Below are 16,808 nucleotides of genomic sequence, written 5' to 3'. Positions count from 1 at the left end.
AAATAAATAAATAATCCAGGATTCAATGTGACGGTGGGTTATGCATGTATCAATGCTAACGGAAGGCATTCTGAACATTCCATGTAAGAAAGAGTGTTCTTATCAATGGTAAACATGGAATTGAATGCATTCTTTTTTCCTAATGTTGTCATGTAACCAGCTGCCTGTGGCCATGAGCTGTGGTCTGCTAGAATACATAATCGAACATTCTGGTATTGGGAAATTTTAGAGTAGGTACATCCCTGTTTGCAACCCTTGTACACCTCAAGTGGATCTCTCCATTTCCTAGGTATGTCGGTTTTTCTCATTAGTGTATTTATTAGGTACTCTCGTGGAAGTATTGGCTGCTCTGGAAATTACAGATCCATTTGTTTGTTTGTGAGTGACGTGATTACTATAGACATGTGTGCATGAGAATTTAAGTTTTATTTTGTCAGTCCATATTTCACAGCAATGAATTCGTTTTTTTCAAGAATAATATTTTAACTTTAATGCTCAAATCAGTGACAGTTGACTTAAGTTCATTTTTATTTCCAGATTGAAGAAACGTTTGCCGAACAGTTCTGAATAAATTACGAATATTGATTTGGACTATTTTATTTATTTTGGTGTATATACACTAGTATTACGTGCACCTTAAACTTGTACCAGATACAATTTAGATATAAATTATATGAGTAATGCAAATACTGGTATTAAAAATGTCATCGTGTACATGTCACACCCTACATATTTTTGGAAAATGTTGGTATAAAAAGTGAGATGTGTATGTGGTGAAATACAGTAGTTAGTACATTTCCAGAAGTCAACACTGGAATATCTGTACCTCAGAAGTCTAAAGTCTAACTTTTTAGGGGAGGAGAAAAACTATCTTCACATTTCATTGCATTCTTATTACCAGCACAAAGGTTATTTAGCTTTGTTTTATTGTTTTACTTTCTTTATTCATTTCTAACCTACTATTTGTGTAATTACTTATAATGGTTATATAACTTTGTTTTACAAATTGCTTTTTACGTCACAATGACACAGATAAGACTTATGGTGATGATGGACAGAAAAGGGCTAGGAGTGGACAGGAAGCGGCCGTGGCCTTTATTAAGGTACAGCCCCAGCATTTGCCTGGTATAAAAATGGGAAATCACGGAAAACCATCTTTGGGGCTGCCAACAGTGGGGTTCAAAACCACTATATCCCAGATACTGGATACTGGCCACACTTGAACTACTGCAGCTATCGAGCTCAGTGAATATATAACTGTTTACCTCTCAACCTATAATGGATGTGAACATTAGAGCTGGAAAGTATTCCTTGGTACCTTCAAATAGATTTCCTTCTAACCATTACGATATCAGAACCTCAAAATATTGGCCTCTGAGGTACAGATATGACAGGAGAGAACATGAAAAAATTGGTGAACTATTTCAGTCAGAGATAACCTTTTTGAGAAATGTATTGGTCCACTGTTTCAATACTAGATCTTTTCAGAAATGTATTGGTCCACCATTTCCATACCGTTACTGAAACGGTAGACCAATACATTTCCCAAGAGTTGTCTCAAGTTACAGGTCAGTACAGAACTATGAAGTTCCCTTTTTTGCAGTATTTCAGCTAATGTAAACATTAGAAATGTTAGTCATGTAACAGTATGAGACTGAGATATTGTCCTCACTATGGCAAACTAGCGAAAGTGACGAATAAATGAACCTGTAGTTCTGAAGTTTTGGTGTAGGTTTTATTATTTATATAATGTGTACCCTCTGACAAAGTCTCACATCTGCAGCTTATTTTGCATGGCTAACAAATAAAACCAGTCATTAAATATAAAAAGTGATTTGATATGAGTAATCATAACTTCTTTCAGCTCACCTCATTTTTTTGACAATTTGCAGATTTGTTAGTTTGCCAGGGGAGGGACGATATATATACTGTATTTGATTGTATTTGATAAGTGATTATGTGTGTGTTTGCAGACATATTTTCTCAGATCTCAGATGCCAATGGGCACATGGTAGTATGGAGGTTTGCTGAGTACTTGCAGGAGGTTCTGGCTCTTCCTGCTGCAGTGTATGAGTCACCTTCCTTTAACTACACTGAAGGACTCGCTACAAGCATCTTTCCAGGAGTGAGTATTTAGGTAGTAAGGAAGAAATATAACATTTATCAGTATTGACATTGTTTTGTAATCTGCATCCTAATTCAGCTTCTGATTTGCTTCAAGTCTTCAGTACAAAAATGTTTCTAGGGAAAAGAGAGTGCCAGATTATTGATTACAATGGATTTCTATTCCCTTAAATGTATATTGACGATAACTGATGGTGACGATTGTTTAATCATGTAGAGGTTGTTGTTTTCTTTTTCTTTTTTTTACTTGGGGCTAGTGTTATCATTAGAACTCAGTTTTATATGCAACTAGCAAGTTACCCATCCTTTGCTAAGGTTTAAAACTGACAGTAATCTTTCAAAGTTTTTGGGGAGCCTACTGTCAGCTGAGTCTGTAAAATACACCCTCAGTTCATACGTCAAATGGTTTTGAAGGAATGATTACAGTGGAACCTCAGTTCTCCGTTTTTGGAGGGACCACAGAAAAAAAAAGTACAACATGGCAAAACGGTAAATCCGGGAACGAATGAACTACCAACAATTTGGCTAAACATCACAAAAATGAAATATGTATACTTATAATCTTACAAAGACCCCTAAACCAAACCTTCCACCTACCAAGCGACCGCCCTCGGTCCGAAGGCTTGCAGATTACGAGGTTACGCATGGTCAGTGTGACGAATCCTCTCGGCCGTTATTCCGGGCTCTCTAGATTGGGGCCGCCATCTCACCATTCAATAGCTCCGCAATTAAAGGTAATCGTAGAATGAGTGAACCTGGAACCAGCCCTCATATAGAGGTAAAAATGCCTGACCTGGCCGGTAATTGAATCTGGGCCCTTTGGGTGAGAGGCAGGCAAGTTAGACCGCAGGGCGGGCTTCAGGCATTAATTACCAGTACGCGACTTAAAAATCTCGGAACTTTACATTCAGTTTTATCGGGGAAACTTCGTCAGCTTTGCTCTGAAAACTTCTTTCAGTTCAGCTGCTTTGATCAGCCAGAGCCAAACTCTTTGAAAAATCTAATACCCGTAACAGCAAGCCAAACAGCAATCGACCACAAGTAGTTTTTAATTTTCTAATCTAATAAAATCTCATTAGATACAAAAGCGCCCAACATGATGGCCGAAATCCTCTTTTTTATCTTCCATTGTAATTTGGTCACCAGTGTACTGTTCGTAGTCAGTTTATGGAAATCTTGTACCGCATAAATTAGGCCTACATCGGCTTTTCAAGGTTATGTTGAACTTGAGAATATAGTTTCGAATTCTTTCGAATGTAGGTATCGATCTTCAAGTTCTCAAATGCATTAAATTCAATTTTGCCCATCACTAATCACAATCAAATTGGAAAGAGAAAAAATATCATTAACACTTCCGAAATTACAATTATTTGCGACCTTGAGGTGTACAAGTCGGTACGAGTGTGAAATGATACAAAGCTGAAAGCTTTAAATGTAACGTTCGCAAATAAAACGACTGCAGTTTTTACAACATTTTAACACAAAAACGTGAAATTCCCAGTCTTATGTTAGGACGAAAACAGTAATAGGCAATCCCAAAACCTCCCAAGGCTTTATGTATGTAAGGTGCAACATCTGTTCATGTCTCAATAACATAATCGTGTACGATAATATTAAAATACTACTGTAAATTTGTGTTACTTAAGAAGGAGCAGTTTCGATTCCTGCCTGAAAGCCCAGTGACTATACAGTGCCCTGAGGGAAATGCTGAAAACCTGTTCGGAGATACACTCAAAAAATAAAATTAAAAAATGAACATAAAACTCTGGACATAACGTAGACGTTTTGCAAGTACGAACATTTGACGAAATTCGTTCTTTCTTCAAGTAGAGCTGTCGAAATGCGCTCTTTCTCCTTCCATTTGTTGTGGACTCTCTCTGCTTTATGATTTCCACGGATTCTCTAAACAATACCACTCGAATGTGATGCTAAGATGGTCCCTTATGCAAGTTCAACGCCGATCTCTTTTCCACTACAGTACTTCCTCAAATTACCGCAATGACGAGAAGTTAACACCAAGATCCGTAAGTATGCCGTAGCCGTCCTTTCGTGAAAAGCAGTTTCTTGAAAAACGGATTTAGCGTTGATGGGACTGAAATTTCTGGACGGCTGGTCCGGGAAATTGTTTCTTCGAGGAAGAGATAATGTGGGATTTTTACAACGTGATTTAATTAGGATACTCACGGGACCACGTAATTTGAATGAATAATGCGGGAAAACGTAGTTTCCGAGAACATATAATCAAGGTTCTACAGTATTCATTTTCAGATTTTGACTTGGTATGTAGAACAGTAATCGAGGAATGAATGTTTTATTTTATGGGTAGAATGTTTTAAAACTATTTTCTATTTCACACCTAGGATTTAAAATATATACTGCCATTTGGAATTTGTCTCCATATGTTAAATGGTTTTAGAGGAATGATTATTCTTGTTTTTGGATCTTAATCCTCATTTAAATCCCTGAGGGGTTAATTCTTTTTTCAAACCTTCTGTTATTTAATACCTAAGATATAATTTGAAATATTAGTGTATCTTCATAAGTCAAACAGTTTCAGAGAAAATAATATTTTTGTCATCGCAGCTCACTTGAACACCCAAATCATTGTTTTAAGAACACGTCTTATTTTAAATCTAAGACATAGAATTTTGTGGGTGTCGAGGGCAGCACCGGTTACTCTGAAAATAATCGAGATGAAACCTTTAAAATTTACTGTATGTATTAAGCTTGTGGAAATTTAATTAGTAATTTGAGAGGTTTATATAATTTTTAAATATAGACACTCAATTTGGGCAAGAATACATAGATGCTACTAATGGTACATAGTATCAAACATTTTTCCTCCAGTCGTGTACTGAGTTTAAGATTATTTGAGCTTAACCTCTGAATTTTACAAATGGATTTTGTTGGCAGTGATTCAAAAGAGTTGGAATTCGGTCCAGTATCGTGGTTTTGTGAAACCTTGGTTAGTTTCAGGACTTCAACAACTTCTGCATGATCACAATCGTTACATACTTGAAATATTTTGAATTATATCATATTTGACATCTTTGACATAAAAGACCAACCTTCTCGTAAAATTACAACTTTGTACATCAAATGTTTTGCAAGGATGAATACAGTAATTAATTTTGTCATCAGTCTGCACCCACAACTAAAATCCCAATAGGGGTGTATATTTTAAGGCAACTTCTTATTTAAAGTCTAGGACATAGAGGTGCAAGCATCATGTGAAATTTTAACTTTATTAGTCAAACGGTTTCAGAGAAATGGGTTTGTCATCAGGCATCACCTCACAAATCAAAACCCCATAGGGGTGTATTGTTTTAAGGCCACTTCTTATTTAAAATCTAAGACATGAGGAGCACCGATCGTATGAAAGTTTAACTTTGTTAGTCAAACAGTTTCAGAGAAAATATTTTTATCATAAGGCCTCACTTTAATAGTCAAAACCCCTTAAGGGTGTGTTGTTTGAATACCACTTCTGATTTGAAATCTAAGGCATTTAGGAGCAGCCATCATGTGAAATTTCAATCTTGTATGTCAAACAGTTTCAGAGATATGAATTTTCATGTTTTCAGGCCTCACCCTCCCAATCAGTACCCCCTAGGGATGTATTGTTTTAATACCACTTTTTATTACAAGTAGTGAACATTTATATGAAGAATGTTTTAGTGGAAAGGCAAAGTTGTATTTTATTTCATGGCTGAGAAAGGAAAAAAAAGAGTTAAATTATAAATATTTTATTTAAAAGCTAAACATATAGGAACAACCATCGTGTGAAATTTCAACTACATTTGTCAAATGGTTTGAGAGAAATGAATATTTATGTTGTCAGGCCTTACCCCACAGGATTGTATTGTTTTAAGATCACCGTTTCAAAGAATTGAGCCGGGCTGAGTGGTTCAGACGGTTAAGGCGCTGGCCTTCTAACCCCAACTTGGCAGGTTTGATCCTGGCTCAGTCCGGTGGTATTTGAAGGTGCTCAAATACGACAGCCCCGTGTTGGTAGATTTACTGGCACGTAAAAGAACTCATGCGGGACTAAATTCTGGCACCTCGGCGTCTCCGAAGACCTTAAAAAGTAGTTTGTGGGACGTAAAGCAAATAATATTATTATTATTCAAAGAATTGATAAATTTTGTTAGCAGGTATTAACCTCCATTTAACCCTCAAAGACTGAATTTTTAGACTTGTCATATTTTTAACATCTAGTACATAAAGGAGAAATCACCAAGTGAAATTTCAACCTTGTCTGGTGAACGGTTTTGGATGAAGAATATTTTGATTTTCAGGGGTTTTACCACCATTGTGTCCCCTTAGGGGTGGAATTGTTTGAAATACTGTACTTCTTTAGTGAACACATACACTGTAATAAAAATGTATCCCCAAAATGTCCTTTCTTTATATCCTGTAGTTTTGCATGGGTGTTGATTGACCATCAGTCAGGACATTGCCTTTTATATATAGAATAAGATAAGATTAGAATATACTTTTGTTCAACCCATTGAACCACTTGTAATTTTTTTTTTAAATGCTGAAATTTTATTGTAAGGATTTATATGAGGACTGTTTCAGTGCAAAGTCGAAGTTGTATTTTGCGGCCAAGAAACTAAAAAAAAAAAGAGGTAAATTTCGAATATACGCTTGTACAACCCTTTGCACACCTTGTAAGTCAAATTTCAAAAATTGCAGAAATTGTATTTTAGGCATTTTTATGAAGAATGTTTTAGTCGAAAGGCGAAGTTGTGTTTTATTTCGTGGCTGAGGAGAAAAGGGGGTAAATTTCAAATATATGCTCGTTCAGTCCTTTGCTCCCCTCCCTTGTAAATCAAATTTAAAGAAGTGCAGGAAAATAGCTTTAACAATAAATTGTTGTCATAGTGAAAATGCACATTCATGCTCAAGATACAAACAATACTGACTTGCGGAAATGGGGATGTATGTTAGAAGAAACAAAGCACCCTTGTTAGATACTTTGATGAGTATTTCCTACTGTAATCCTGTTCAGAAGATGTGAAGTTTGCATCATTTTCATAAGACTACTCTTTTGTCAGAAATTATCCAGAACAAATCCTGCTGCTTTCCTTTGGATCTTTTCCAGTTCTTGTATCAAGTAATCCTGGTGTGCATCTAATACGATCATGTTATAAGAGATGATGCAATGTTTCAGAGTGGAAAGGTGACTGTGAATGACTTTATGGACACTATGATGTCTGATCCTGGCCCACCGTGCCTGGTGTGGCTGCCCTTACTGCACCGCCTGGCAAGCGTCGAGACAGGTGTGTTTACACTTCCACGTAGCATATGGCTTGTGCATGGCCACATAGTTCATACTGTAACTAAAGTATCCTGTTCTAGTGGTTCATCCTACGGTATGTGATGCCTGTCAAAAGGAAGGATTCTCTGGCTTCAGATATCGCTGCCAGAAATGTCACAGCTACCAGTTGTGCCAGGATTGCTTCTGGCGGGGTCGAATATCAGGTCCCCATACCAACGATCATGAAGTTAAGGAGTACACAACTTATGTGAGTAAAACCTTTTTCAGTTTTCCAGAAGAATTTGGTCCAGTTTTTTGCCAATGGCATTTAATACCAACAACTTTCTTTTGTGGAATTGTCTCGAAATAATTAGGATGTTTGGATCATTATATTTTGTGAGGATATTTAGCCATTATTTTATTTGTGCATCATATCTTTTCTTATGCTATAGCCAAGAGATTAATTCTCATATCAGAATATAATATTTACTCAGTTACAACAATTATAACATAGCCTAATAATTATTTTGTATCAACTTTGGCATATTGAATACACCCTAGCTGGCTTGAAATAGCTCTGTGTAAGAAAATGGACACTGATAATGCTGATATGCATGTCCTTGACAGTTTAGTTTTTTGCATCTTCACTCTTGTTCAGGTTGGTGTTGATTTAGTCCTACCTCGCCAAATTGACCTCAGATCTACCCTCTCCTGACTTCCGTGTGTTGAGAGATTTCAAGCCCATCCAACTCTTGTCATAACCAAGAGGTAACCATGCTTATATTCGTTTACACTAGAGGTTCTAGCCAATACATAGGATGACTGACAAAATATTCTGAATGCATTCCAAGCATTTACTTGTATCAGTTTATTATTTCAGATAAACAAAACGTAAGTTCTTGAAATAAACTTTCAGCTTATCAGGTCGTGTTCAGTGCATGTCAAAGAGAAATCAAGTACAGAGCCAAAATAGCCAACAGGACACTAGTGGTATTCAAACCTACAACCTTCCAATGCATGTCAGATGCTCTACCGATTGAACTATGGTGACTTAGGTCATGTTTGTCCTGTTGGAAGGGAATCTGACTGGTGTCTGTTTGGTCATTTTTGCTCTGTACTTAACATCTCTTTAGCATCTGATATATTTCCTGAACACAACTTATTAAGCTGAAAGTTTGCCTTTGGCTTTTATAGCAAAAATAGAAATAAACCCTCATTTAATTCTGTTGATTGTGAATAAAAACATATGCATGTTCTTTAGGCTTTTTCAGTCATAAAATTACCAGCATTGTTAGCAGTAAGCTTGTCAGTTGCCACACTGGGACGAAACACAGGTAATTTCACAATAGAAAAAGACTGAAAAGGTTGAATGGTTTAAGTTGAAAGTTTATTTCAAGCACAGTGAAGTTGTGAAAATTAAATATACATTTAAAACACAAGTTCCAAGTTCTTTACCAGTCTGCACCAAACTCCAGCAAGGCAGCTTTTTTCATTATGGCCAATAGAAACCCCCTACACATGTGGCAGCCACTTTGTTGACAACTTTCAATGTAGATACTGTAAAACCTTATTAATTTGAAGTCGTCGGGACGCAAAAATCAGACTTCAAACTACGTTATTTCGCATTAACCACCACCAACTCGTAATTCAGAAATGCCAGGTCACACAATATTCTATTATAAAATCAATATGCATGCAATTACCTTGAGTCATAGTTTAAACCTTTCGGATGTCATGGAAAAACTATTTTTGAAACGTATCCAACAAGGTGCATTTATTCAACGCCAACTCAGTTGACAGATATGAATCATAAATAAACACATTGCGATGTAGTAAACATATATTGAGCCATAATACACTTTATGATTTAATACACAAAACAGAACAGCACACTACTCAGAAACGTATCTTTCGACAGGCAGTCAGTCATTAACAAGGTATCTTGTATCCTAGGCCAGGATAGATACATGCACTCCTCCCCTGCTGTGTTGCCAATAGGATAAACACAATGTTCAGATGGTCTTACAGAATCTGTTTTAAATCTCTAGGCTATTTTTTAGTCTGTCATATCCTACATTAATATCCTTGTATTGATTTGCGTTGACCACGATTACTCCATACGCGGTAGAACCTAGGTTATTGGTCCCTTTATAACTGATCATGGGATTATTCAATCATTTTTCCATTTTTAAATAATCAGTAACCATTGCTAGAATTCTTCTTCTTCTTCTTCTTCTTCTTCTTCTTCTTCTTCTTCTTGGCCTTTTTTCCCAGTTTATTAGGGTCGACGCTTGATATGAATTTTGCCTAGTTTTACAGCTGGATGCCAGCCCTTTGAGGAGGGATGTATTCACTATTGTGTGGTGTGGTGCACTGTATGTAGGTGAAGAGAAGTGTACTAAGGCGAACACAAAAATCTAGTCCCCAAACCAGAGAAATTAACCATCATCATCCATTTCCTTTGTCCAGCTCCTGCCGGGTTGGGACATTTATGGCACCTCCACCCAACCACCATTGTTCCTCCTTAACTGTGCTCCATTCCAGATTTCTTCTAATTATACTACTGTACTTGTGATCATTTTCAACCACCTTATTCTGGGTCTCCCTCTTGCCCTCCCTCCTTCTCATTGGTTCTCCATCATTCACTTCAGCATCCTTCCCTCTTTCATCTTCCCTCTTCCTCTTCCCATCTTCCCTCTTTCATGTCCAAACCATCTAAGATTGTCCCTCTTCAGTCTGTTGTAAAAATGTTTCCTCTCCAATTTCCATTCTGGAAACCTCATTGTCCCTCTCCAGTCTGTTATACAAACGTTCCCACTCCAATTTCCTTCCTGGATTTCTCATTGTTTAGCCCTTTCTTGCCTTTCCTATCATACTACTTTAAAATTTTATTTCACTGGACTTTTTGTCAATGTCCAGGTCTCCACTGCATCTGTCAGTATTGGGCAGTAGTACATCTTGTATATCACCTCTTTACACTTCATTGGTACTTCCTTCCTCTACAAAGATGAACACAAACATCTATTCTCCATGTCGGAGAAAGTAACCATGTGCAATTAAAATCCCTGACTTGGCCAGGGATCGAACCCAGAGGCCCTCTAAAGTGAAGATCTCAACTTTGATCTTTTTGCCAAGGAACCAGACTGTGTGCTTGCTAGAATATTACCATATTTATGCTAATAATGCCTGCATATTTTTAAAAACAAATTGAGGCATAAAATTCGGGTGCGGGTTTTATTTGCGTCAAGGTTGACAACACACTCCTGGCTCACCTAGTTTTTGATGTTGGGTGTACAGTTATGTTTTGTGTAACCGCAGATGGAGTAAAACTGTCCCCATGTGTCATATTTAAACGGAAAACTATTCAGACTTTTAATTATAAACTACCTTTACATTAACAAAAAATAGTATTATACAGAGTACCGTATAATCTTGAGTACCACCCGCACTGTTTTTTTTTTTTTTTTTTCGAAAATATCGCTTCCAAAATTGGGTGCGGGTCTTATTTAAAATTTTAGGAAATTTATCTTTCCAAATGCGCGTAAATTGGGCATCACCACCGGCGCGGCTTTGCAACAATGCTCTTTCCGCTCTCAGTATATGCTACTTCCGCGCTTGGCGTCAGTCTCACGCACGTTCTCGGAGTATCAACATGAATTCCGCAAAGCGTTTGCGATCTTTTACTGCGAGTGAGAAACTGAAAGTTGTTCGGGAAGTCGAAATTATTGGTAATCGTGCCGCCGGTAGGAAATACGATATTGACGAGTCATGTATTCGCGATTGGAGAAAGAAGAAAAATGTGCTATTAACATGTAGTGGTGATCATAGAGCTTTTCGTGGACTGAGTGTACAGTTTCCAGAAATTGAAAAAAAACTTTATAAATATGTGACAGAAAGGCAGGAATTGGGATATGGTGTGTCACCGAAATGTGTCAGCTAATGGCAGTAGAGATCGCAAAGGAACTTTCAACGGAAGGGTTTAAGGCAAGCCTAGGATAGGTTTGTAATTTTTATAAAAGAAATGGGTTGAGCGTACGAAGGCGTACCTCAATTTCACAGCGTCTTCCTGGTGCCTACGATGAGAAGTTATTATCATTTCAGCATCACATAATTCAGTTGCGGAAGGAAAATACATATTTGCTTTCCCAAATTGGCGATGCAGATCAGATGCCAGTCTACTTTGAAATGCCACTGGACAGGACTGTGAATGTTAAGGGTGCGAAAAGTGTTACCATTAGAACAGGTGGTAATGAAAAACAACGGTGTACGGTAATGTTGTGTATTCTCGCCGACGGAACCAAATTGCCGCCGTACATTGTTCTCAAGCGAAAGACGCTTCCTAAAAATCTACCCGCTGGTGTTATCGTCAGATCTCAGAAGTTCGGCTGGATGGACAGTTCACTTGTGGAAGACTGGGTAAAGTGTGTCTGGCAATGTCGCCCTGTTGCATTATTGGGACAAAAGAGCTTGCTTGTTCTCGACAGTTACTACGGCCACACAACAGACGCTGTGAAGAAACATATCAAGGATAGGAAAACCGACCTAGCAGTCATTCCAGGCGGGATGACGTCTATGCTACAGTCGCTGGATGCCTGCATGAACCGTCCATTTAAAGCAGCCTTGAAACAGCTCTATACAGAATAGCTGATAATCACACACTGACGCCAACTGGTCGTATTCAGCGCCCGGAAGTTCAGCTGCTGTGTTCGTGGATTTTGACGGCATGGAATCGTATCCCTGGAGACCTCATAGGGAAGAGCTTCAGGAAATGTAGGATTTCTAATGCTATGGATGGCAGCGATGACAACATTTTGTGGGAAGGTAATGGTGATGAAAGTTTCGAAGTTGGTACTGATGATGATGATGATGATGATGATGATGATGATGATGATGATGATGATGATGATGATGAACTCGTTGGATATCATTCTAGAATTGTTTGTTTACTTTTATTTGTATTTTCTAATCATTTGATGTGTGTTAGTAATGATTATAAATAATTTTGACTTCACTTTTTTTTTTTTTTTTAATTTTGTTCTTTCAAAATAAGGGTGCGGGTCTTATTTGATGGCGGGTGGTATTCGAGATTATACAGTAATTTAAATTCAAAATTTCTCTGCGTCACAATAGAACGCGTCTTCCGGAATGTGTAGGGGTAGTTTTCCGCCCACTTGGTGTGTCTATAGTGTGTATCATAGTTGCTAATTTCAAGTGAAATCATATATTCTTTTCTATTTGGCATTTTAAGGAACGCCACAATATCACATAGCAGGCAGTGTGCGGAGAAGCACAATCCGCGAAGAATGGAGATGCCGACAGTAGGCGAAAAAGTGTGGTTCATAATTATAATCAATTCATACATACCGAACAATACCGTCAATGCCAATGAAACTTCGTCATAGTAAAGTTCGATAATCCATGATGTTTTAAGGGCGTCGGGCACTTTCCGTGCAAGTAAAAGGCATCTAAAAATGCAAACAGTACAGTAAAACAAAAAATAAAACACTTGCACACGGGAGCTAGTGTAATTTGTCCTCGTCTTTGAATCGTGCTTTTGTCTTTCATTGCATGAGGTTATGTTTGCCAATGAGTTATCCAAGTGCATTCTTTGAAGAACGTAAATGCACCTTGTTGGATACATTTCGAAAATAGATTTTACTCCATGGCATTTGAAAGTTTTAAACTGTGAATCACTGTTTGTTGCAAACAGTAGTGTGTATCAGAATATTTTGTGACGCAGCAAGAGTTAGCATTTCTGAATTACGAGTTGGCAGTTAATTCGAAATCACGTAATAACGTGGTTTTACTGTATTGCAAAACTAACATCAGAGTTCGCCGGTGTGTCTGTTTCAAGTGTTTACATTGCACAAAAAGAATTATCCACCACCGGTTGTGTTACCATCCGAGTATAAAGAGACTGTGTGTTGAAAAGTTCTTTTAGACGTGGAGTGTGACAAATTTGTAATTTGTAATTTAGGATTCTAGTAATGTAAGAGACAATGAATGTTCCGATCTACAGGGAATGAGCCTATTGCAAGTTCACATTAATGAAATACCTGTCACGTAAGTAGGCCTACTTGCTCATTTTCATGGCATTTTATAGCAGAGATAATGTAGGCCTACTTGCTCATTTTCATGACATTTTATAGCAGTGATAATGTACTTTTATCATCTCAAGCAAAGCAGCTATATCCATAAATTTACATGTTCATATTTGCGTAAAGAACACGTGGACCTCAAAAGAGTGATATAAAATGGTTGTTTATACCTATGTTACTCATTCGATGGAAGAAATTTTAGTTCCTTTAATTTTTTCCAAAATGAGCCTTCCTAAAATTAGGGTGTGGGGATTATTCGCGTAAATACGGTATTATGATAATAATACAGGTTATATCAAAACTCAACGGTAAAGTATCAGGAATGATTTCCTCATATGGAGAGAAGAAAAAAAGGGGTTTGTCACTGCGGGTTCAGAAATGCATAATTACGGAGTTGTCCGAACGTGTATCTACTGAGTGCATGCTGGCATGTGATTGCCAGGATAAAATGTGAGACATCAGATACAATTGTTACACAAGTAATAATGTGATGAATAAATTTGATGTGGATCTGACCTACCTGTAGGTCCCTGCACATGTTGTCCTGTCCTCTCCAGTTCTTGGCAGTTGCTTGTTGGGACCCTGCATTCTTACGACAGGCCTACTGGATGGAACTACACAGATTTCTTCTATACTACTTTGCCTGATTACTTGGAAGACATACCACTACCATCCCATCAACTGCTGTACTTCATGCATGATTTAGCTCCCTCAAATTGCTTAGCCACCACACTCCCCTGACTCTCCTTTTCCTTTTATTTTGGTTGTTCACATGGAACCTGTGGAAGTTTATGTTGAAATCATAAAAATCTCCATAAAGAAGTTGCCGAGATCTAAAAAGAAAGAGAGGGAATATGGAAGATGATAGTACAAATTGCTGTGGTAACTAATGTGATGATAAAATACGGCGAATAATTGAAGAATTACGTCCTGTCTTCCAGCCCCTGGTGTTGGTGTTGTTGGATGAAGCGGTCGTCTGAAAGAGTGTGAGTTATTGCTTGCCTTGAACTATTACAGCTGCAGTGCTGTTGATTATGAAACAACTAAAAGGTTGGATAACTCTGCAGTCATGTATTTCTAGGCCCATGCTGTCATACCCTTTTTTTCTCTATATGAGAAATCCAATCCTGAAATCATGCCACTGAGTTTTGATACAGGCGGGCTGAGTGGCTCAGACAGTTGAGGTGCTGGCCTTCTGACCCAAACTTGGCAGGTTCAATCCTGGCTGAGTCCGGTGATATTTGAAGGTGTTCAGATACAACAGCCTCATGTCAGTAGGTTTACTGAGATGTAAAAGAACTCCTGTGGGACTAAATCCCGGCACCTCAGTGTATCCAAAAAACCGTAAAAGTAGTTAGTGGGACGTAAAGCCAATAACGTTGTTGTTGTTGTTGTTGTTGTTATTATTATTATTATTATTATTATTATTATTACACCCTGTGTAGCATAATAAAGCGTTCCACATCTTATGATCTTGTATGTGTGAGTTCCTATGAGTTCTATTCACCCACATAGTATTCTCATCTGTTAAGTAAGCAGGAGCCTTATTGGCTGCTGTTGAGAACTGCGAACTGAACATCACTAATCATTTACAAAAGTTTTTGAAAGGCAGTCACAGGATTGCATTTCATCTTCAACTATCGTCAATTTAGCTTCAGTTGTTACTGTGAGCATAAACATTTTCTGTGACATAATGTCTTCCATACAAGTCAATAACCAGAAATGCAAAACATTGGGCATTGAAACATATTATGCTACTGATGATGTGTACGAGGGTACTACATTGAGTGTGACACTACTTAGGAAAAGGAGACTGTATTCCTCTACAAACAGCACTTGAATCATCAGAAATCCTGATGCAATTTCTGGAGCAGAAGATGACACTTCATTCTCGGACATTATTTTACTCTGGAGACTTAAATTGGATGTCAGAAAAAAATTGCTGGTGATAGTTTAGAAGAAAGTTACAGACTTTTTTGAAAGAACATAAAAATATGTTAAGAACAAGTTCAGTAGATTATCTGTTTACACACACACACACTCTCTCTCTCTCTCTCTCCCTCTCTCTCTCTTACAGTTGCCTCGATAGATCAGTAGTACTGTGTAAAACATGTGATCCCAAGCTCAGGGGTTTGTTCTTGGCTGAGGTAGTCTATTTTTTAAGGACAATCATAAATCCAAGCACTCCATGTCGTTATTGGCAGGTCAAAGAGTTCTGCTGGCTCACTCAGTGTCACCTGAAAAAATTTAATTAACTCAGCCTTAATATCCATTCCAGTATAATTCTGCTTTCATTGCTAGATAGCAGCAGAATCACCATGGCAAAATTGCTAGACAGGCCACCTGCATGGCACCACTTCAGAAGGCCTGCACCACAGTAGCTGAGATCATATGATTATTATAATTATTATGACTATGATGGATAATTCAGGCTTTACTGTAATAACTTCAACTGCAATAATTTGAAGTTTTAAGATACTGTTGAGATAAGAAATCAATTCCGTTCACTGATGTTTTCCTGTATGCTATGTAGATACTCGATGTTACATTTATTCATTATAGAAATCCCCCAGCAAGCAGATCGGCCACTCGTTGCGTAAGTCGTTCCGTTGTGTGCCAGAGAAAGGTCGGCCTAACATTCCTCGCTTTCCTGACGAGCCTGAGAAAACTCTCAATCTCTCCCATATAGTGTGAGTAGATTTCTCTCCTGATTCAAAGTCATGTTTCTGTTGAAAGACCTGTGATATTGATATGATAATGTTATGTTTACAGTCCTCCATCACCACTACCATCACACAATGGATTCCCTGAAAGCTCGTTCGCTTCTCCGTTTGATGGTGGTTCCATGGACAGTCGCTCTACTGGCCGTAGGTGAGTATTACCAGTTCTTTGTGGAGATACCCTTTTATTTGTTTTCAGTAAGTAGTACACATGTGTGACAGAGCTGTACTTTTCTGCCTAATGTTCTTATAAATCACAGTTGAGTCAGAGGTATATTCCGTATCTAGTAATGTGTATGTTATAAATAGCTAAGGAGAAAGTTAGTACACCAAGCGAGTAGGCCACGCAGTTTGGGTTATGTAGCTATGCATTCAGGAGATAGTGGGTTTGAACCCCACTGTCAGCAGCCTAGAAGATGATTTTCAGTGGTTTCCCATTTTCACACCAGGCAAGGCTGTATCTTAATGAAGACCATGGTCACTTCCCTCCGATTTGTAGTCCTGTCCTATCCCATCTTGTTGCTGTGAGATCTGCCTGAGTCATTGCATCATAAAACAAATATCGAAGGGTAAGAAAAGGAAGTTTGTTTATTACCTCCAACCAGT

The 16,808-nt window shown here is 37.9% G+C and overlaps 1 protein-coding gene across 1 annotated transcript in view; it reads left to right on the top strand.

The window, feature by feature from the left end:
- The window catches only part of Dyb (Dystrobrevin), a 322,401-nt gene that overhangs the window by 140,408 nt on the left and 165,185 nt on the right, over window positions 1–16,808 (top strand). Inside the window, exons 5-9 of the mRNA XM_067149300.2 lie at window positions 1,974–2,125; window positions 7,298–7,406; window positions 7,486–7,652; window positions 16,045–16,172; window positions 16,255–16,353. Of these exons, the coding sequence (XP_067005401.1) occupies window positions 1,974–2,125; window positions 7,298–7,406; window positions 7,486–7,652; window positions 16,045–16,172; window positions 16,255–16,353 (655 nt within the window). The remainder of the gene's footprint in view (window positions 1–1,973; window positions 2,126–7,297; window positions 7,407–7,485; window positions 7,653–16,044; window positions 16,173–16,254; window positions 16,354–16,808) is intronic.

Source organism: Anabrus simplex, chromosome 6 (assembly GCF_040414725.1).
Source record: "Anabrus simplex isolate iqAnaSimp1 chromosome 6, ASM4041472v1, whole genome shotgun sequence".
Taxonomy (NCBI): Eukaryota; Metazoa; Arthropoda; class Insecta; order Orthoptera; family Tettigoniidae; genus Anabrus; species Anabrus simplex.
Note: the sequence above shows the minus strand (reverse complement) of the source record. Positions and strands in the feature narration are given on the sequence as shown.